Source organism: Symsagittifera roscoffensis, chromosome 5 (genome assembly GCF_963678635.1).
Source record: "Symsagittifera roscoffensis chromosome 5, txSymRosc1.1, whole genome shotgun sequence".
NCBI lineage: Eukaryota > Metazoa > Xenacoelomorpha > Acoela > Convolutidae > Symsagittifera > Symsagittifera roscoffensis.
This window is the reverse complement of record NC_087066.1, coordinates 37036772-37059890: the sequence shown is the minus strand read 5'-3', so window position 1 is coordinate 37059890 and position 23119 is coordinate 37036772. Positions and strand designations below refer to the sequence as shown.

At 36.7% G+C, this 23119-nt stretch overlaps 3 protein-coding genes across 4 annotated transcripts in view; all 3 read right to left on the bottom strand.

Annotated features, from left to right (window-relative positions):
- The window catches only part of LOC134847015 (suppressor of cytokine signaling 7-like), a 210250-nt gene that overhangs the window by 114397 nt on the left and 72734 nt on the right, over window positions 1-23119 (bottom strand). The gene's annotated exons all lie outside the window — the stretch shown is intronic.
- LOC134846334 (uncharacterized) lies at window positions 2701-10012 on the bottom strand. The gene is made up of 5 exons (XM_063863639.1): window positions 9952-10012; window positions 8012-8136; window positions 7438-7512; window positions 5095-5184; window positions 2701-3387 (listed from the first exon to the last, which is right to left on the bottom strand). The coding sequence occupies exons 1-5, from the start codon at window positions 10004-10006 to the stop codon at window positions 3205-3207; spliced, it is 528 nt and encodes a 175-aa protein (XP_063719709.1). The 5' UTR covers window positions 10007-10012; the 3' UTR covers window positions 2701-3204.
- LOC134845815 (PRKCA-binding protein-like) lies at window positions 17637-19170 on the bottom strand. The gene has a single exon (XM_063862897.1). It carries the CDS (start codon window positions 19168-19170, stop codon window positions 17773-17775), a length of 1398 nt encoding a protein of 465 aa, XP_063718967.1. The 3' UTR covers window positions 17637-17772.

Below are 23119 nucleotides of genomic sequence, written 5' to 3'. Positions count from 1 at the left end.
AAACTTTTCTGAAGGCGCCTTTGGCGCCAATCTACACTAATTTTGTGGAGGGAGCGCGCGCCGAAAAAACGCGATTTTTTGGTCGAAATTTTCCAAAAAGCCTAAAAACGTCTTTTTTTACTTGTTTTTTTTCCAAAAATTTGCCTACGGTGCAGAAATTTTGGCCAAAACAGAGTCTTTATAGTGGTTTGGGAGAGCTCAGAAAATCAATTTGTTCGACTAAAAAAATGGTCGACAAAATCCGCCCCCCCCCCCCCTCGAGAAATTCCTAGATCCGCGCCTGATCTACGGGGAAAAATTTAGTACCCGATTGCTATCTCAAGAGTAAACACAGTAATCAAAACATACCAGAGCAAAAAAAAATCAATTTTTTGGAAAATTCCAGAACCATTTTTTGGGTTACGAGAAAGCTTTCAAAAATTAGAAAAACAATTGGCTTGAAAAGATGGAAAATAACAGCGAAAATCCGAAATCCACAGTTGTGCAAGCCCTTCTCTGAAACCCGGGTCCGAAACAGATTAACCTAAAACACCGGGAAATCAAACTTTTTTGTTGACGGCTATTTTCTGAATTACCTTTTGGAAACTAAACCATCTGATAAGAATACAACAGGATACCAACATACTGTTTGATTCTGAGTAAAAACAATCACCCTCGGCAAAAGTTTTTTTCCTTCTTTTTCGAGTAGTTGGAGCTAAAATTGTTCAGAAAAACGGCAAAAAAACAGATAGTACAATTCTTTCAAGAAAACAGGTTGATTGACACAAATTTCGTGAAACCACTCGCACGACGATTTCTGACAATAAAAAACACATTTTTAGCGTTGAAAATCTATAAAACATTGTAGCCCCGAATACCGCATACATCTTGTAGAAAACACACAACGTGATCCGAAAACATTTTTTACAAAAAAAAATAATTCAAAAACAGCCAACAGACAGTTGGAAAAGAATCATGAATAACGCAAAGAAAAAACGATAGACTTGTTTTCGAAACTCAAATGAAAAAGTATAGTGCTTTATCGCGCTTTGAATTTCTAGAACACTTTATGTTTGAGACTTTTCTGATTAAATTAGCCCAGTTTAAGAAAACAGGAACTATATGTACAATTTTATTCTGCTGGGAAATCTAAAAAATTAAATAATACTTCCGAAACAAAAAGTCGATCACGTTTTTCGAGATCTTTCCACTTTCTCTGTTCGATTGTGGAGTTTGATTTTCTTCCAGCGAAAAAAAAGAAGTGAATTTTAAAAGATAAAAAAAGTCAAAAGCCAGAACTTCAAATCAAAAAACAGAATTTCGAATGACTAATGTGAGTTTCACACTTGAGCTCAGTAATTAACTTATAATTAAATTGTTACTGATTTGAAAAACTTTAAAAATTAAGAAAATTTAGATAAAAGCTCGAACTGTAGTAAAATTGTAGTCTAATCCTAATAGTTCAACTTGCCAAATAAAAAAAAAACATTTTACCGCAGTTCAATTCAGAGGAGAAAGCTTTCCTTTTGTACATATATTTTCAGTATATTTATGCTTTCCTCATTTTGAAAACACCTGAAAAATTCATCTTCCAGAATTTTTACGCAAAACAATAGCCAAGAAAGACCATGACAAAAAAACTAGATACGCTAAGTGACCTGAAACTCCATTACAAACTGTCTGAAGAAATTATGTGCACTATTTCCTACAGCTGAATCCTCTTCAAAAACTAATTAGAAAAATTTATTACCTGGTTTGAAATACTTTGCTAACCAGTAAAAAAATTAATCATTTTACACAGAGATTATTCGCAGATTTTCATCACATGCGATACAACGCAAGCTCAGCAATTCAAGCTAGTGAATAGAAAGAGATGGAAAAGACAAAATCATTAAAATTAATTTAGGGAAAAAAACTGAAAAAACAATCGGTTCAGAAAAACATCGAAAAAACACAACCACCAGTATCAAATCAGCCTTTTGGTAACTATCGAGCGGCCACTAAGACGACAACAAGACGCCCATTGAGACGAAAACAAAAAATGCCAAAAGAAACTGCTGTCAGAAAAAGTTTGAGCAGTTAAGTTTTAAAACTAGGAAATTTTGATATAAAATCTATCAATTTAACTATGAAATCTATCAATTTTTTTGCCTTTGAAGCGACACAAAACAAGATTACTAAGCCAATAAAACAAAAACCGAAAAAAAATTAGGCCAAAAAATGTTATAGGAAAAAACAATAAGGAAAACCAACGAAAAAATGCGTCACGGCAATTAATTTTGAAAATTACTTGAAATTAGTACTATACGAAAAACACTTGAATCTACGATGAAAATTGCTGACATCACAAGAAAATTCCCCTATGTGGCAACTAAACCGACAAAACATAAGCAGGCAAACGAAAACCCGACAATTCAATTTTTCCCAGACATTTTTTTCAACTTTATACATTCCGGAAAAAAACACAATGTCCGGTAGAGACTCAAGCACCAGAACTTAGGGTACAAATGCACCCGCGTCACCTCTAGGGCAAGTGCGAAGAAGTTTCGAAGTTCATAAGACTCACTGATAAAGCAACTTCACAATGTCTTATAAGTTCCCGATTACAAGAAACATGTTCTTGCAAGCGCAAAAACGTACACACTTTTACAAGATCGGCCGTGTTTGGTATTTTCAAGCAAAACTAAAATGGTTGAAAACTCTTCGTTGATCAAAAAACAAACTTATCAATATCTTATATTTCAACAAATTTACAGCACAATCATTCAACAATAAGCCAACACCTTCAATTATATAGCTTGCGCTGCTCTAAATTAAACATATTTTATTATCAAGTCAAACGCTGCCAAAAACACGTACAAAACCGAAACCAATTAGCTTTCATAAATATTTTGGTCTGCTTTTTTCAACATTTAGAAACCTGAAGCCATCGATACACAAGTAATGCGTCCAAATAATGCGACTTAATGTTTAACAATTCTTTACACTTCCATTTTTCTAACAATTGCTATTAAGCAGCATGAGTTTGAAAAAATGAAAAATTACAGACTACGATACCACCGTTGAACCCAATTTAGGCACTTTTAATTGGATTTATAATTTTAAATTATGCGAAACGTTTACATAAGACGAAGCACATAAAGCATATGTCGGGTACATGATGATTGGTCATGACCGCACGTGTCGTGTCATGGCCTGGTGATGTCTTATACTCAATTCATGGTTTCACTTGGATATGGTTTTCCTGGCGTGGATTGCAATCAGACTGAGACTGATTCCGCCTCCTAGAGCTACCAGCTCACTGGGCACAATGAGACCCCGACTGGGTCCCTGGTAGTCGACTGGCACTGAGAAAGTGGGCTCCACAGACCTAATAGCTTCTCCTACACTCTGGCCGGCTGCTTGCGCCTAGAACAAGTAAAAACTATAATTGACGTTGGTTCACCGCATACTCAATGAAAGACAATTTTTTGTTTCCCAAGCCAGCATCTGTGAGTCAAGTGAACAACCATTTGCAAAAAAAAATCAGAATCGTCAACTCTTACTAAAACCTAGCTAAAATCAAAGTACAAAAAGGATAGCCGGTTCCTGTGCATAAAAACCATATTCATAAAAACTACAAATAAAAGTTCTTCAAATTATTAAGTTCTTCAGATTAGAGTCGTTTTTCGTACGTGTTGTGATAATAAAACTACACACATGCTCAAAAAGTTAGTAAATTGACAACAGTTGTCTTCAAAAAAAGGCAAACAAACAAAAACGGAAACATAAATCAAATCATTTTTAACAAAATTTTTTAATGTTTTTTAAAAAAATTTTCTTGCCAGGGAAGTGGCAAATATAGCTTTAAAAACTAGTTTTCAATTGGAAAAATTGAGTTTTTTCAGCCATAAGAAGTAATTTAAGAATTATACGAAAAACCAAAAACTTCAAAGCGGTTTTTCTCGACACTGGGTATTTTTTTGATTCAAATAACGACTGAAAGGGCTTTAACATGATACATCACTCAAACCAATGATATAGGTAGCTGTGATATCTGATGTTGCATTGAAAACAAAAAGTATAAAAGAAAAAACTACAACACACCCGAATAAAAAACAACTCACCCGAACAATAATATGAAACTTGAGTAAGAAGTCATTTGAGAGAAAATGGAAAACTATAATAGCAATAAGCTATTCCTAAAAATCATTAGAAGCTTTGTTTCAGTCTTTGAAAAAGTTACGAAACCCAACGTAATGAAACGTAAAATTTCAATCATCCAGAAACTTTAGGAAACGCTGCAACCATGGTCCAGGCATGGCTATAAAACATAATTGATTAAGTTAACATTATTCCTTCTAAAAATGCCAAGTTAAAATCCTCAACCCCATCAATTATATTGGATTGCTTTGCTTAATGCAGCGAGTAAAACAGGCGATATTAATTGGCTGAAAATTCAAATTTGAAACCAAGTGAAGGTTCTTTTAAAACCACGCCAAGTCGTTTTTGAAAAAATCTCATTTTCGAGTTTCAAAGAAAATAGAAGCCCTTGAATCTCTTTGAATTTCTAGAAAACTTTATGATTGTCACATTTTTGAAAAATTAAACAAATTTGAGAAAACTGGATCAATAAGTATAGCTTAAATTTCGCTGAGAAATTTGAAAATTTAATTCCAATTTCAACCTTGAAGTCGATCACGTTTTCGTGATCTCTCCAATTTTGTTTTTCGATAGTGGAGTTTGCCTTCCTTTAACAACAGAAATGAAGTGAACTTAAAAAATCAAAAATCGCGAAAATATAAATTTGAGCTTGAACAAATTTTAAGACTTTTCCTGAAAAAAAATCATCACGACGTATATAAGAATCTGAACAACGTTTAACGACTCAAAAATACTTACTATGTACTTTTTATGCATCCAGAAAGCCTAAAAAATCTACGGTTTCGAGCTTTACTTAAATCTCCGAAAAGAAATGATAATGATTTTCTCATGGGTGATCCTGAATACCCTTCATGGGCGATGGCAATTGCTTACACCACAACCGTAATAGATTGAGAGTTTTGATGTGAGATTGAAGTGCTCAAAGCATAGTGAAAAAACAAGCTTTTTAAAAGGAGTAGCTGATCGTGATACCTTTCTGAGCTGAGCAGTGGCTTGTTCGTCGTACAGATTAACAGTGTGCACTCCAACTGACAGCTGTTTTGGCTTTCTCGTCACAGTGAACTAAACGTGTACATTGCACTCAAACATATAGAACTCAAAATGTAAATTGGGCAATTAAGCGGGAAAAAAATGAATTAAAATTTGTTGAAAAACCCACAAAGAAACAAAGCACCCTCAAACTTGAACTTTCTTTCAGAAAGATTTAAGATAAACTAACATTTACGTTCAAAATCATGTATGAAACGAAGCATTCAATTATTAGCCGCATCATCAAGAGTTCACATGAAAACTGAAACCAATGGAGGTCACAAGGTAATTGAATGGGCTAATTGGTACGCGTTCAGTTGGAAAAGCGTTAATAACCCAAACGAAACCGGAAAAGACTGCCCGTATATCTTTCTGCCTCAATATAAAATTGATTGTTTCATTCTGTTTGCGTATTATTCACTTTTAAAAACTTCGTCTAACAACGAGACGAACGTCTGACAACGAGACGAACCCTTTTTTCTTTATGAAATAAAAGTTTTGACCTCATAGAAAAGTACTTATGGCGACGTTTTAGTGACTTTACGTAAGCTCAATTTAGCGCCTCAGCGAACTCGCTCAAAATTGGGAACTCGCTCAAAATTTCCTGGGTCAGTTTAGCTTTGCCCATGGCAGCTGGAAAAATTTGGTAATGTATAAACTAGTAATTAAGCAAACAAGTAGTACACACCAAAATAGCGACTTCCACAGAAGTAGCGACCTTTTAGCAACCTGTCGAGAAGTAGCGACCTTTTAGAGACCTGTCGCTGATTAACGACCGAGTGGTCACCCTGGACGAACCTTCGAAAAAATTGTGATAGACAAACAAAACTGTTCTTACACAAAAATAAAGCACCATAATCACCAATGGTTTAAAATTCAAATCTGATTTACTTCTCTGAATTTCAGATTCATTATTCCGATCACCAATGGCGAGGAAAAAACTTGGAATCAGGTGTGCTTTTTCCACACAAATACCAGTATCACAAATGAATGCAAGGAACCATTTGGCATATAATATGAAGCCTTTTCATTGTTTTCTCTACAATTCAATTCACTTATCATTAAAGACATCTGTCAAACCAACGCGACTGACTTTAATTTCAAGTTAAATGATTTGTGTTGTTTAATTACTCGGTGGAAGCCAAATAATTGCACGAAAAACACAAATATTCATGATAAAACTTTCTTCTGATTCATAATAATTTTTTTTAGAAAATTGACCGTGGTCAGATCCATGGGCGGGTTTAGGGGGGACGCCCGTCTCAGGGACTCGACCCCCTGCCGACCCAAAGGTTCCCCCTTTTACTATTTTGTGATATCCATTTTTGGCTGACGGACACAAAAATTTTTGGCTGACGGACCATTTTTGGCTGACGGACCACAGTCACTTATGTAAAGGCGCCAATATATACTAATTTTGTGATATCCATTTTGTGGTCCCCCTTTGTACTATTTTGTGACATTCATTTTTGGCTGACGGACCCAATATATACTAATTTGGCGTCACTATATACTAATTTTGTGATATCCATTTTGTTGTCCCCCTTTTTACTATTTTGTGATATCCATTTTTGGCTGACGGGCCCAAAAACTTTTCTAAAGGCGCCTTTGGCGCCAATTTAAACTATTTTTTTTAGGGGGCAGCGCGCGCCGAAAAAACGCGATTTTTTGTCAAAATTTTCCAAAAAGCCTAAAAACGTCTTTTTTTACTTGTTTTTTTTTTCCAAAAATTTGCCTACGGTGCAGAAATTTTGGCCAAAACAGAGTCTTTCTAGTGCTTCGGGAGAGCTCGGAAAATTATCTTGGTCGACCCAAAAAAAAAGTCGACAAAATTTTCGAGAACTTTTTGAAAAACCCGCCCCCCCCCCCCTCTAGAAAATCCTAGATCCGCCCCTGGTCAGATCATTGTAAAAATTACACATCAACCCAGCTTATTCTTGCTAATCTTTATGCGTACCTGGCATGTGCGGATCTAGGATATTCTCGGGGGGGGGGGGGATGGCCAGATTTTCAAAAACATTAGGTCAATTTTTTTTAGGTCAACCAAATTGATTTTCGGAGCCCTCACACTATACAGAATCTATTTTAACCACATTTCCTGGAAAAGTTTGACCAAAAAGTAAGACCGTTTTTGGCGCACGCTTCCCTCAAAATTACTATCTATTGGCAACGCAGGCAACTTCAGAAAAATTTCAAGGTCGGTCAGCCGATAATGGAAGTCTTAAAATATTACCAAAGAGAACAAACCCCCTCCCCCCATTAAACCAAACTCGTCGCTAGTGGCACCTGGTAAGACTCTCCGTCGATGGATTTGGTCACAGGTACAAACTCTCCTTCCATCTCCGCCAGGAAGTTCAAACTCTGAAACAAACAAAATATGCTCAAATTACCTTAACTTTACATTCTAGATTATCTTTGCAAAGTCAACGGTATGTTAATCAAGGAATGGTGGTGGTTAATCGTCCTTAAAAACAGAAAAAACGCCGACCAAGACATTTCTTTTAATTAAGTTCTCTTTGATCAGTTTTTGAATGACTTAATGCATTCTTTTTTTCTGAAACTCGACATCTTCACCAAACAAATGAACAGAATATCCTTGAGAAAGTATCGCCGAAAAGATCATTTGCTCCAATTTGAGTTCTTGCAAAATAAGTTTTCATTGAATACTGCGACAAATCTTAAAAACCTACGGTGAGGGAGCTGAAAATAGAGGTGGGAGCGGCTTAGGCAAAATGGACGAGATCACCCCTCCCCCACGGTTGGCCCTGCATTGTGCAGGACCGGGGGCTACAAAACTGGAAAAATTTTCGAAATAGGCTACGAAGATAGAAAATTTACCTTAATCTCCTGTTAAACTCACCTGTGGCCTGTTTGAGCACTGCACTGTGAACTCGCCCACTACCACCACAGAGTCAGGAGTGAGGACTGCGTCACTCGAGACAAACACTTTCGGATTCACTTTCCCGCCCACACACGAATCGCACCCTCAAGCACACATATACAAATGAAAAACGATGCACTGGAATATACGGCCTTTGATTACCCCCTTTTGATTTCCAGTCCCCCTTCAATTAACGAAAACCTATTTAAGATTTGATTTTTTTTATTCCCATTTGATATCCTGTCCCCCCTTTGATTAACGAAAGCTTAATTAAAATGACTTTTGGTGTTCTAAAACTAATAAAACATCTCAGCGCGATTAAGTGAACAGAAAATGGCTCTTTTCCAGTTCCCCCTTCAAAATACCGAGTTTTATGTTTGTTTTACGTGTTATTGCGGCTAAATGCGTGATGTTACGCAGTAAAGTATGAAGAACAAATCTGTTCAGAATTGTCGATTTGTTCACCACACCAAATTTCATTGCATAATGATAACGTTAAATAGACTTTTCAAAATTGAATTTGAAAGGGGGAACTGGAAAAGAGCCCTGAAAATAAATAAAACCTTGAATTTGCGCTCAATTTTGACCAGAAGTGTAAAATACCTGTTTTCCATTCCCATTTTGGACAACAATAACTTCGAATTTCAGAAAAATCTTTACATAGAACAGAAGTAAATGATCTGAGGTACCCTCTATGAAACTATCATTTATACTTCTATGCCTAGTTCAGTACAAATTTCACTGGTTATATCAATTCTCGCTGAGAATGTTTCACGCCGCATGAATAAACTGTTTAATCCTCTTTCTCGAGAAAGAGTTCACTACGATGCAAAACTTAGGGCAGCGGAGGGAATCTGGCATTTTCAGACCCCGAATACATTGGCAAGTCTTTGAAATCAAATTTTACACAGGCGAAGTTCCCTTTCGTATACACAAGCAAAAATATGACCGATAACACTACTGGGAAAAACTAAATGAGTAAAACTTTGAGTCTACACAATTTCGTAAGTGACACACGCCAATTATGAGTCTACATGATTGCTAAGTGACGCAAGCCAATTATGACGCATCAGCAGTACCAGCCAATTTCAAAAAAAAATATACCAACTAACATACCTCAATTTATAGAGCGGACGCATTATAACTAGTATACGAAAAGGTTCATTCAAAACATCCGACCCTGCCCAAGTTCGAACCCTCTTATTTTGTTGCGGGTCTCCTTCCATACCTCTACGCTACAGACCCATGATACCTTGAGGCTAAAGTGCTATTTGTAATATAATAATCTGTATTAATATACTTAGCATTGGCGACTTAGGTTGGAAAAGAGAGAGTTCATATTGTAACACAAGCTTTGCTTGTGTAAATACGCTCCAGAAGGTTCTTCAAATGTTTACTAAATCTTTACTTGGCTTCTTCTCTAACTCTTCTCTATCTTTACTTGGTTTTTCACAGTTGGTAGCTCTGATTATTTGCTATTCGAAGTAAATGTTGTCAAAATGGACATTGCAAACATGAATTTTATAGAATACCCTGAATTTGCGCTTAATTTTGTCTGCTAGTATATCTATTATCAGGAACAACATTTTTTGAGTGTGGTACAATGACTTTCATGTTCTAAACGGATAAAAACATGTCAGCGTGAAAACCGACTGAAATGAACCATTTTTATTCCTTTTTATTGTTATGAATAACTCTACATTGGGATTTTACGAGGTTGGTGGGAAACTAGAAAAGATGCGCCTAAAGATACCAAGACCAGATAACAGAAAAATCACATTATAGTCGTACTTTTCAAATTTTTACTTCATTCGACGATTTTTTCAACCAATTTTACTAAGTGGCTACTTCGAAGCCAGACGTTTTACTCCAAGACTAGCAATTCTAATCAATAAAAAAGGTCATGACTCTTGACTTACAGGCCATGGAAGTCAGCGCCAAAACAAACGCACACACCGACACAAGCTGAAGCATGATGACTCTGAAATTGAATAAACAAATGAAACTATACGGAGTAGTAAGCTGTTAACACAATCCAACCCGTTGTGCAAGCTGTTTATTTTCTTTTGAATTACAATGCGAAAACTGTCAAAAATAATCAAAAGACAAGATGCCGATCAGAGTTTTGCCTCCCTTACGAAAACTTAAAAAGAATGTATTTGAAAAACAAAAATCAAGATGAACAGCCCGCCAATATCATAGAACCTGTTGCTCATTTTTCGAGTATTCAACAAGGGAGATAAATTAATTGTTAAATCGGGTACCACAAAAATTTATCGGAATGGGTGGAGTGACTAACCATACTTACGCTCTTTCAGTCTTCATTTAAACATTTTAAAAATTATAAAACGTTTTGCAGCTTCATTTCGGCTAAGTTTCACACAAGCTAGCGAATAGAAAAGTGTTAAAAGCTATAGAAAAAAAACCACCAGTATTATATAAGCTTTTAGATTTTACCAAGCGACACCTAAGCCGACAAAAAGTGGGTAGACGACCATTAAAATGAGAACAAAAACACCACATATAATTGTTGTTAAAAATTATTTTGAGCAATTAAGTTTTACGTAGAGGCGGAACATTTAAGTCAGCATTAAAGTTTTAATTTTGAACAATTAAGTTTCAAAACTTTAAAAGTTTCAATTTATTTCTTTGCCCTTGAAACGACACAAAATAAGGTAATTTAGCCGACAAATACAAGCCAAAACCATGAAGGCATCAAAATAAAGCTTCTAGGAAAAAACGAAAACCAAGCAAAATATACAAAGCCAAGGCTATTAATTTAATAAATTTCAGACTATACCAAGAACACATGCATCTACGATGAAAACTGCTGACAGCACAAAAAAATTCTCCGATGTGACAAAAAGCCGACAAAAGATAAGCAGACAAACGAAATCCCGAAAAATACAAAAAATTTCAAATTCAAGCCAGACCGTAGATTACGAAGGCGACCGTGTAGCCTCGAGGCCATGTAGGAAGCAGCCTTGTAGTTGCTAAGTTGTAAAAAAAGCCACTCCTCAAATTCTTACAGAAGTGATAGATAGGTTGTTCACTAAAATAGTCTAGTTCCTGAATACAAGACATTTGCTTTCACAGGTGTTAAAAATAGAAAAAAATTACTCAGAAATTCGTTTAATTCTAATTAGCGTTTAACGCACCTTCAGTGCTTCGAAATCTTTCGACAACTCATAAAAACCGCATATATTGGAAACAACATCTGCAAACTTTTAGTGTACTCTGACTGCACCCAATTACAGGGTTGGTAAAGTCTAACTTTTAAATTTTTTTTAATTCCCAGTTTAAAAGCGTCATCTCGAACTTAATGGGCCACTGGAGAAATTTGGAGGCAAGATTTGCAACCACTGAGAGTCCCTGAGAGCACCCTACTAAAAGGTTAGGAATCCAAAATTTTGTTAATTTTTTTAAACCTAAGTTTCCCGAAAAAAAAAAACGTCTTATCTCGGAAACTAAAAACATTTGATCATTCATATTGAGAGGCAAGATTTGAGCCGCCTGGGTGTACGCTGACAATAAGGTTGTATCTTCATGAAGTTAGTAGTTTTAAATCTTTTGAATTTCTTTGTAGATAAGTTCTTTGAAAAATTTTGAAAAAAATCAAAAAACGTTACATCTCGGAAACTAAAAGCATTTAAGCAGTCGCGTTTAGCAGTCGCATGTGGCAAGATTTGCAACTCTTCAGAGTACCCTGATAACACCGAACTATAGCGTTAGGAATTTCGAATTTTGAAAAATAAATAATTCAAACTTTCTCAAAAGTTTGAAAAAATCACATAAAAACGTCACATCTCGAAAACTACAAAAATTTGAGCAGCCATATTTGGAGGCAATATTCGCAATCCTTGACTACTCTGACAGGACCTAACTACAGGGTTGGGAATTTCAGATTTAAAAAGAATAACAAAAAATTAAATTTTCTGAAAATTTTTTGAAAAAATCACAAAAAACGTCATATCTCGAAAACTACAAGGATTTGAACAGTCATATTTGGAGGCAAGATTTGTAACTTCTTAGAGCACCTTGACGGAACCCAAGTACAAAGTTGGGAATTTATAATTTTGAAAAAAAAACAATCAAAATTTTCTGACAATTTTTGAAAACATCATATCTCGAAAACTACAAGGATTTGAGCAGTCTTATTTGGAGGCAAGATTCGCGATCCTTGAGAGTACTCTGACAGGACCTAACTACAGGGTTGGCAATTTCAGATTTTAAAAAAAATAACAATAAATTAAGTTTTCTGAAAATTTTTTGAAAAAATCACAAAAAACATCATATCTCGAAAACTACAAGGATTTGAACAGTCATATTTCGAGGCAAGATTTGTAACTCCTTAGAGTAACCTGACAGCACCCAACTACAGGGTTGAGAACTTCATGTTTAGTAAATTATTGTGTTATTTGAAATTTCTGAAAGTTTTAGAAAAAATCTCAAAAATCGTCTTATCTCGTCAACTAAAACGATTCGGGCATTCAAAATTGGAGGCCAAATTCGCAACCCCTAATTCGATATTGGGTTGCTTAATTTAAACTCGGTAAATTAACCACCAAAATCAAATTGCAAAATCGAAAAAAAATTCTTAAGCATTGCAATATACGATAACGTTTAAACATGCAAAAATAATACGTTGAAAAAGCTTAAACATGGCGAGATAGTGAAGCCCGCATTTAAATATACAATAGATTACCCTTCCATTTGCAGAAGATAGAGTGTTCGCTCCCCGCCAAATTATATTTCTTTTCCAGTAAAAGTCTGCCCCGGCTCAGATTTGACTTTTCGCGTTTTGTCTTGATTTCTTTTCAAGTTCAATTCATTTCCTTTGTTAAAATGAAGACAAATTCCACTATCGAACAGCAAACGTTTTAAGGTCACGAACAACGTGAACGACTAGTTTTGAAAGTGGATTTTTTTATTCAGATTTGCCAGCAAAAAAAACTACTTATTGATCCAATTGTCTTTTATTGGCTCCGTTTTATATAAAAAAAAAACGTCAATCAATTTCTGTTCTAGAAACTCGAAGCCTTTCTCGCTTCAAGCAATTGCGCTGTGTAGATTATTGATTTTGAATTGATTATAAAGCAAGTTAAAGCGACTCAATTACCTCTACCAGTGGTGCCTTACAAATTTAGAAGAATGCTGCACCATCAAAAAAAGTCCGTGCTACAGGAAATAACTCGACAAAAAAAGCATACGGACGAGAGTCCGAAAAAGGAAATTTCTACTTTGAAAAAAAAATACAGGTCCCGGACGAATAAGAGTCACAAGCATTTCTCGCTTCAAGCAATTGCGCTGGGTAGATGATTGATTTTGAATTGATTATAAATCAAGTTAAAGCGAAATCAGTGGTTTACGGAAAAGTCTTGTACCCGGTTGCAACACCCTTGCTTATCGCAAGGGTAAAACGCCATGAAACGATTATTTTAGATCATGCTACAGAAAATGCACTTAAACAGATCCAAAATTCTCAGGGAAAATTACTAGTGATTGAACTCCGATCACGAATAAAAATGAGAAATTATCAAAAGATCGAAAAATGAAAAATTACTTTTAGTTTTTACTTAATCTTACTGAAACAAAAAAAATTAAAAAAATCGCCGATTCTTTAATTTGTTTTTGCATATCGGTGGAACTGATACTACACAGAACACAAAACAATTTTTTGCAGAAAACTGAATTAAAAAACTGATTAGGCAAAAAACGATTTATCAACAAAATAGTTTCTATTATTTGTCCTGATGCCTCACCAGTCTCAAAATAGCTTATCCTGAAAATGCAGTTGATAAGGAGCTGATATGAAGCCGACATAATGATAGACGAATATGTTGTCTAGAAAAAGTCACTAAAAACAACTTCTCAGTTGAGTTTATATATAACTGGCTAAACTCAGTTCTTGGAGCGAAAGCGAGGCCAACTCGAAAGCGAGGCCAACTCAATAAGAGCAGTTTCGCACTACTTGTGAAGTTTCACAATCGTAGCTTTGCAAACAAATTAGCTGCCAAAAATGATCCGAAGTCAAGGTCAAATAACGAAGAACAAAATTACATATCCGAAATTTTCATGTCACAATCTCAAATTATTATAATTTTGAAAGAAAAGTATCAAGAGGGATACATCACGGCCTTATCCTAGCAATATAAGCAAATGAACAAAACAATAACAACGGCAACAATAGTTCGGCAGCCAGTGATGTCCAAAAACCCCGAAAACAAAAAAACTCAAAATTCGAAGTTCCCTCAGCTTGATTTTTTGTAAAGCAAATGACACAAAACGAGGCTACTAAGCCTAAATACCATATGCCAAAATCTTTCAAATAGAAAAACGAGATCTAAGTCTACAAAAGTTCCTAAGTGACGGACGCCAATTATGATTCTACATAATTGCAAAGTGACGCGAGCCAATTATGACGCATTAGTAGTACCAGTCAATTTGAAAAAATTACCAACTACCATGCCTCAATTTATAGTGGACGCATTTAAACTAGTATATGAGAAAGTTCATTCGAAATATCCGACCCTGCCCGAGTTCGAACCCTCTAATTTTGGTGCAGGTCTCCTTCCCTACCTCTACCCTACAGATCCATGATACCTTGAGGCTAAAGTGCTATTTGTAATATAATAATCTGTATTAATATACTTAGCATTGGCGACTTAGGTTGGAAAAAAGAGAGTTCATATTGCAACACAAGCTTTACTTGTGTTAATACGCTCCAGTAGGTTCTTCAAATGTTTACTAAATCTTTACTTGGCTTCTTCTCTAACTCTTCTCTATCTTTACTTGGTTTTTCACAGTTGGTAGCTCTGATTATTTGCGATTCGAAGTAAATGTTGTCAAAATGGACATTGCAAACATGAATTTTATAGAAAACCCTGAATTTGCGCTTAATTTTGTCTGCTAGTGTATCTATTATCAGGAACAACATTTTTTGAGTGTGGTACAATGACTTTCATGTTCTAAACGGATAAAAACATGTCAGCGTGAAAACCGACTGAAATGAACCATTTTTATTGTTATGAATAACTCTACATTGTGATTTTACGAGGTTGGTGGGAAACTAGAAAAGATGCGCCTAAAGATACCAAGGTCAGATAACAGAAAAATCACATTACTCTTAAGTGACGCACGCCAATTATGACGCATTAGCATTACCAGTCAATTTGAAAAAAAAATTGACCCACTAACATGCCTCAATTTATAGAGCAGTCTTTGGAGCAGTAATAACATTTAAAAAATTAAATATAATAGAAATGAATTTTTTTTCCTAATTTGAGATTTTTTAAGATAATCATCCCCCATGCGCCATATTAAGTACGGATTAAATCTCCGCTTACGCTTTAATTGTCCCAAATTGGCCAAAATGGCAATCTTTAAACCCCTATAACTTTACAAAAAAAAGCTCACAGGTGAAATATCTTTCCAAAATTAAGTTCAGGGCACCAATACTTTTTGAATGATACTTTTAAAAATCCCGTCAAAAATGGCTAGTTAAAAAGTCGAAATTTGTCTGAAGAAAAAAAATCACCCTGAGCGCAAATATTCCGTTACTTTCATTACAAAAGTCAAAACAAAAATACTCTGTGTTAACATCCTTAGCATTGGTTGTACTTAATAGTTGGTTATTGATCAAAATGAACTTTTTTAAAATGAACACCAAAATCTGGGACTTAGTTTAGAAAAAATGAGATCATACTATCACACAAGCTTTGTTTGTGTAAATTTTAAAAAAGAAAATACTTAGAAACTATTTATGTCTGACAAGTCTGGGACCTTACATCTACGCCATCTGTGAATTTTCGAAAAACATGATAAACAGCGTTATTTATCCATAAGGTACTGCGGAACTAAGCCAAAGATAAAAAAACAAGGCATGAGCGTTTATTTTGAGCCAAATGCACAAAATCAATCCTTGAAATTTAATTGAATATTCACTGATCCTGCTAAACAAGTTGTTAAGACCCAAAGAAAGACACTAAGGTCAACTACAAAATCGTTGTCAACATCGAAGCCCAAGCCAATAACAACCCAAACTGCGTCTATATGACACAAAATATTCTAAACTACAAGACTAAAATGCCACTATAGGCACTCAGAGATCATTGAAAAGCACAAACACTCAAAGATTTCAATTTTCTCAAAAAAAAATATTTCAAAAGTTTCAGATCAGAAAAAGATTGGAATTAGTTTGGCTTCACATTTTTAGGAACCAAACAGGTCAGCACTTCAATTCCTAATATCTTATATTAAGGCATCAAGTCAGCAATTCCGACCACATTCATAAAAAACTAAAAAAGTGTTTTCCTTTCTTTAAATGAGTGCCGTTTTTTTGTGCGTGATGTGATGAGAGAACAAAAAAAAACGAGTAGAAAATTAGTGAATTACGCATAATCGACCACTGTCGTCTCCAGAAAACTAATAAGAGAAAAAATTTTAAATTCTTTGCATAAAATTTTTTTTATGTTTTAAAAATATATTACCAAAGAAGCGCAAAATGAAGTTTCCGAAAATAGTTTAACGAAAGTTTCCGAAAATAGTTTACCCATGGCGTTACTCGCTCACTAAACTTCAAACTATGGGACAACTTGTTGGAAAAATTTGATGTTCGAATCGCAAATGAAAGGGCTTTAAAATGATTTATCACTCAACCTCTCTGAAGATTATTTGTAATACCCGATTTTGCGTGGAAAACAAAAAAAAGTAAATACTTAAACACACCCGTGTTTAAGTATAGTCGGAACAGAAACCCAATGAAACACTATAAAAAAAGCCCATAAATAGGGAAAGCAACAAAAACGAGAAATATATCATGACAAAAATTTTAAACCAGTTTTACAAAAGCATTGTGAAAAACATTGCCGCTGCACTAACACTCGCGAAAACACGACAAAAAGCAGCTCTATTAAGTGCAATAACAAAAATAAGCCTTGAATTAGTAAAAAAAATTGGCTACCTCTGAGATTCTATCCTGCGACCTAGAGATTAAAAGACTCAAGCACAAGCCACACAGTCACGGAAGCTTAAAATTACCAAACAATAGCCAAAAAATAAGCAGATGCTATGCAATTTCCAATGCTACATTAAAATTTACAAATAAGTGAACACTTTAAATGAACACGTTTTTTTGCGAGTTTGTAATAACACACTAACCTGATCACAAGTGTGGAAATTTCATATGCTTCGCGAAAAATTATAAAAACCGCAGAAAAAACAAATTGGAAAGTGAACAAATTTTAAGACTTCCTAAAAAAATCATCACGACCTATATAAAAGTCTTCACTGCGTTTATTGACTCTTTAAAAATCAAAACAAAAGAGCGATCATGAAGTGGCTAAGAAGCGTTCGTTCGATGCCCAAAATGATTCCTGCTAATTGCCAGCGTTACGACAACACTACCCAGTCCAAAAAACTCAAGTAGGTTTTAAGCAAGGGCACAACAGTTTTCCTCCTTTCAGTGCTGAGCAGCTCTTACACTGGTGCCTTTGATCATGAATATTCTTTTAAAACATTTGCAAGATGACTGTTCTTGCTCTTTTTATTTTAGTTAGACTTTAGCCTACCTCGATAGTAATAAAGCCTCCATCGACAATTTCACTTTTCCAAAGAAAATACTAAATTCTCTTGTCATTCACAAAAACATGCAACCATTTTTGAATAAAGACTTAAAAGATTTATATATAAACAAAATTCTAATTTCCACCAGTGACTTAAATTATTGCTATACATGCTTGCTAATCAAGCAACTTGTCAATTTCTGAGGAATGTTGCAGCGATTGGCGTTGTCTAGGATATGCACCGAAGGGATTTCCAGAGTCGGATTGTACCGCTGATCCGAAAAAGTCTGCATCAAAATTCAATGGTTGAGATGCGCTATTCTCGCCTAGTTCCAGTAGTTCTGTATCTACAGTTACATCTGGTTTGTTGAGATTGCCATCATTATTCTGTCTGTCTTCTTGATTATCATGATTGTTTTCGAGTTCCTCCTGACCATCTTCCGAGAAGTCATTCTTTTTGTGGTAGTTCAGAGTAGTCGCCTGCAAGTCTACCTCAATTGGGAAAATATCACTGCATGACTCCAATTTTTCGTGGCAGTCTGTATTATAACGCGAAAGAGCTGTAACGAAGCGTTGCATTTGGAACACAATATCTTGCACGTGTTTGTTGTCCAGTAATTCAAGTTTTTCCAGGACATCGTGTCTCAGTTTAGCGAATCTCTTCTTGGCGTCTTGTCGGCAGCGAAGAAGTAATCTATATTCATAGTTGCCTGTTTCGACTCGGTAGAGTATTTCTCCCATTGAACAATAGGCGTAGTCTTCATCGTCCATCTCTTTTATCTTCAGGCAGTACGATAAGTACTCGAACTTCACATCTGCATAACGCTTGATTGTCAACTTAGTATCTGGTATTGCTTTAGTTAGATAAGTCTCTAGGTCACTGACCATTGGCTTTAAGGTTCTTAGCAGCTTGATTCCAAATTTCTCGATTGATCGATGGGAGTCTGCGTATTTTCGGAACGATTCTGAAGCAACATGCTGAGGTTCTCTCGCTCCAATGGTCGAAAACACATCTCCAAATAGCTTATGAGCATGCGCAAGCTGAAAATATCCACGCAGAAGAATTTTACAATGCTCCAGTAAGCCCTTATACATTGAAGACGTCTTTTCAAGTTCTTCGAATTTTTTGATCAAAGTATCGTTGCACAAAATAGCTCGGCTAAGCCCCAAAGCATCAGCCGTTTGCGATGACATGCTTTCGACCATCCTGTGCTTCAACTTCTTCATTATTATATCTATCGATTTTCCTTCATTCAAGTCTGGACATACAAGCTTGTTGAAGCCGATATTCACATCTCCTCTAACACTCTGTATCATTTTTGCAACTTCCTGTTTCGACTTTCCTTTAACAGACTGTGTTTGAATCGATAAAATTTCATCTCCAGATTCCAGTGTCCCCACTTTCGCCGCTGGAGTATTGTCGAAAACTTGCACAACGAATAAGCATGGACAATGCGGGGCACCACCCCCAATGCTGATTCCAATCAGATTCTGCTTGTCCTTCAATATCGTAACCGACATAGGCTGAACTTTGAGGCCCATCAAATCTTCCTCCAACTCGTAATCGAGAAACATATCTCTGAAAACAAATAAAAAATAATAACTAGGGGGTAAGATGTCGGATTTTTTGACCGATTTTTGTTCAATTTCAGTTGCACTCTCAAGATAACACAGATCTTGAATTACGCGAAAGTAGAAAAAAAGTTTACAATTCCTGAAGTTTGCTAAATAAAGGAAAAGTTTGCAAATAAAAGAAAAATTGAAAATAAAGGAGAAGTTTGCAACCAGACCTGACTTTGTTTACAATTATATACTGGCGCTTTGATCACATTTAAGCAGCTTTAAGGTAACCAGGTCAAAAGTATCATTGTAACCGAGATTACAGTAAGGAAACCCTTCATCAGATATTCCAGTCACAATAAAGGACAGTCAAAACATAACATATCGGCTGGTGATAACTAGAAAATCGTGATGCACAGCTTTCAACTGAGACTCTTGAGATCTGAGATAAGCCAGGCAAACGCGGATACGGCCAAGGCTTCGGGTAACCTAGCAAAAGCAAGAGAGGTAGTGAGAAGGGGTATAGATGCGAAGTGGTGGCCTTCGGTAATATTCTATCTGAACCTGCAAGCAAGGTGCTGTGTCAGTAATCTGATAAGCCGACACAAGAAAAAGCTTGAAAAGCGTTCGGAAAGACAGGATAGACCATTAAAAAACTTGAATGAAAGGTCAGTCAGATTTTTAGATGTAGTGATTTTGCCGCTCTGGGTGCGGGAAGTCTTAAGTTTTGGAACAAAACATCCGGTACGAGATAATGCTATGAAATTCACTTCCTTGCGGACATCGATAGACTTTTGGTCTGAACTGAAGTTAAATAGATTACCCGGAGAAAAATTATGTGAGATTGCAGCAGCTGCAAAGAGATATGCTAAGAATGTGAAACAGACCCCTCTGACAAAGCAGTTGAAAAAGCCAGAAAGTATTTGAAAAACAACGGTCTTCTGGCAGTGCCGTTTGATAAGGAGGGGTTTTTGTGTAATGAAAAAGTAGACATATGAGAAGAAAATGAGTAACATTCGCCAAAATACTACACAGTGACGGAGCATAGAAAAAGTACCTATTAACGACTGGCCTGCGTCAGCTACCTAAATTCTACTCGTTTTTCATCGTCTCGACCTAGTCAGTTGATTTTTTGGTCTGTCTAGGGCTAAGTGAAAATTTGCCATTTTTAGGCCATCAGTCAAACGACTTTTAATCAGCTTCCGTTTACAAGCGAACACAACCACATAGCTGGGTCTTGGATTCTCAGACTACGGGATTGATATTAAAAACACGGCTCAAATATCCTATTTTACTATGTTTTTGGTGAGAGTTCTATATTATATCCATTGGAGATGGATTGACCCTTCCCTCTTTTTAGCTGCTTATATTCTAAAATATCAAACAATACCGTTGTTAATTCAAAATGTTTATGGCGTCAGAGTAGCTGAAAAGTCAGTTCTTTATACTCCTTCACCATATACTGTCTCTGGGTGGCCGAGCCTCCGCTTCTGTGATTTCACCTTAAAAACGTCGTTATTACTATCAACTCGTGGCAAGGCGGGGGTACTGCTCTTTTCTTCTTCCCCACTGAAGCCTTCTTTCCGTCTGTTGTCTCTAATTAGCTGTCTTATTGTGCATGATCGTCACGATAAGAGGCTTTGTTTTTTTTATATCTTCTACCAACAGTCTCTGGCTATTTTAGCTGTTATTCTGTTTTTCTGTTTTTCGGCTCAAAATGGCCGTTTTAGCATTTCTCAGAAATGTGACGTTACAATTCGAATTTTTGAACATTTAAAATCCCAGAATATTCTGACCCTCCTTTTTACTAATAAATGATCGTTAAGGCCTCTAATTCTTATCTCGCACTGTGCCGGAAGGTTAGGCTGTGCCAATTCGGCGGAATGGCACATACTCCCCGGACAGTCCCCATCAATTTCCTCATTGATCGCATAACACCGGGTTAGTGTCTAGTAGTGTTCCAGTTCTCTACAATCAACCTTACAAATCGCATTAGAAAATGAAACTTATCTGCTCCACCTCAACTCACTGCGTGCCACAAATGGCATCATACTACATCTCACTGCCTTTCAACATTTTCACAAAATTTGCACCTTGAGGAGTGTCCCAGATGAAATTTCTTTCTGACAACGTACGTCATCTCACCATAAAATTTCTTTTTGCACTCGCTTGTTTCAAGATTTGGGACCTGGCACGGCCAGGCATCCATTAAAATTAACTTAATGTCACTCACCAAGTAGAATCAGTTATTCATGCTGTCGTCCTCAATATTAAAACTAAGAAACTCTGTGGCTAGCAAAGGTAATAAGGTACTCACCCTCTTCGAGCGAGCGTACGCAAACCCACCAGGTCGCCACACAGTGAACACGTGTCTTACACAGGTTGAAAATTTCAGTCGGGTTTAAATAGGTAAATACATTCACCGATTCTCTCTCTCTATATATATATAGCTAAATAGCGTCAACTAAAGTTTTCATTGTCATTTAACAATTGCATCAATTAAATATTTCTCAAACCCTGGTTTGACCAAACTACAGCAAAAAAAGTTTAACAGTTTCAATAATCAAACTTGGTTGATTGGTAAAAGATTTAGCACACAAAGACAATCAAGTTTTTCTCCTCTTCTCTTCACTTTTCACTATCGTCGCTTGTCATGTGCTTCTTGTCCTTGTTCTTCAGTCTCACTGTCTCTTTGGACTTTCTCCAGCATGTCCACGGAATTGCGGGCCATACCCTAACTCTCCTGCTCTAAAAGCCCCGGTTTGCAACGAGGTAGCAAGTCCACATTCACCTTTTGCTCCCGGTTCCTGCAAAGGCTGTTGTGAAGGCACAGGCTCACTTTCCGTTCTAGGTCAGCTCGTAAGACCTCGCTCTTTTCTGCCTCAGTAACACAAGGCACTCTAGCTACTCGCTTCGCCGCTGTGGTAACAGCGTTTCTGTGCGTTAAGAATGCTCTCCTTTAGGCTCCAGGTCCTATATCTAGCTGGAAGGATCGATAGGCTTCCGTGTTCCTAGACATATGACACTTCGCGCGTTCATACATCCATGATGTCATCACTGCACGGAACCAAGGCATCATTATTTGCCTTGACCATATCCTCTCAATGGCTTTGGGTATCCTCAGAACCTTGCAGGTGGTTCTGAAAAGATCTAAGCTGTGGTTCATTTTCACGTTGCTTAATTGCTCAGATGTCGGCACGGCCGTCGGCTGCTCACTTGTACCCGCGTTAGCTTCTAACCATCTCACCGTCAGCATGGCACTAACTACCACGATTGACACTTGTTGATTTTGGTCGCGCAACCCCGTGGAGTACCACTCCTCTAAGTCCCACACTAACACCAGATTCCCGCGTTTGGGATACCTTAGTGTCTGCGCCCTATGGGTCATCAAGATGTTCCTTCGGGTCCGGTACCCTGAAGCTCCCAGTAACGGTTCCACTTCCATCACAATCCTGTGTACATCGTCCTTTTCATCCATGGTGGGGAATTCGGTGGGTAACGCTCCGCTCGCCTTCTTCTTCTTGAATTCACTCACATTACCCTCACTCAAACTCATGAACTCTTCACCCACTATTCCTGCAACTCGCCTTCAGATCTCTTCGGGACGACCCGAATGATCTTCGTCAGGTAGTCATACGATTTCTCGGACAATCTGGCCAATCTCACGCACTTTAGCACAGAGAACCGTTGGTCGACCAACACCTACTGTGTCCTCGCTTCCATCACCACCATGTGCGTAGGGTACCTACTATTGCAATATGGTGCAGAGCTCGAACCCACCAAATAATTCGAACCAGTAGGTCTATGATAGGCCTCACTGTTTTTCAAATTCATCTCGTTCTCCAGAGTCTCTCGCCAACCTCCAATCTTTTGCTCAGTCTGCAATAGTCCAGGGAACACTTCCACACTAAGGGACGTAACTAACCCATGGACACGCTCTAGGCGTTCCAGTGATTCTATAGAG

Bases quoted from the DNA above. Each gene is read 5' to 3' on its own strand.
- LOC134846334 (XM_063863639.1), bottom strand. From the start codon at position 10,006: ATGCTTCAGCTTGTGTCGGTGTGTGCGTTTGTTTTGGCGCTGACTTCC. The intron at 7,513-8,011 runs GTGAGTTTAACA...TGTTTGTTTCAG, and splicing joins AGTGCTCAAACAGGCCACAG to AGTTTGAACTTCCTGGCGGA. The intron at 5,185-7,437 runs GTGCCACTAGCG...GTACACGTTTAG, and splicing joins TCGACGGAGAGTCTTACCAG to TTCACTGTGACGAGAAAGCC.
- LOC134845815 (XM_063862897.1), bottom strand. From the start codon at position 19,170: ATGTTTCTCGATTACGAGTTGGAGGAAGATTTGATGGGCCTCAAAGTT.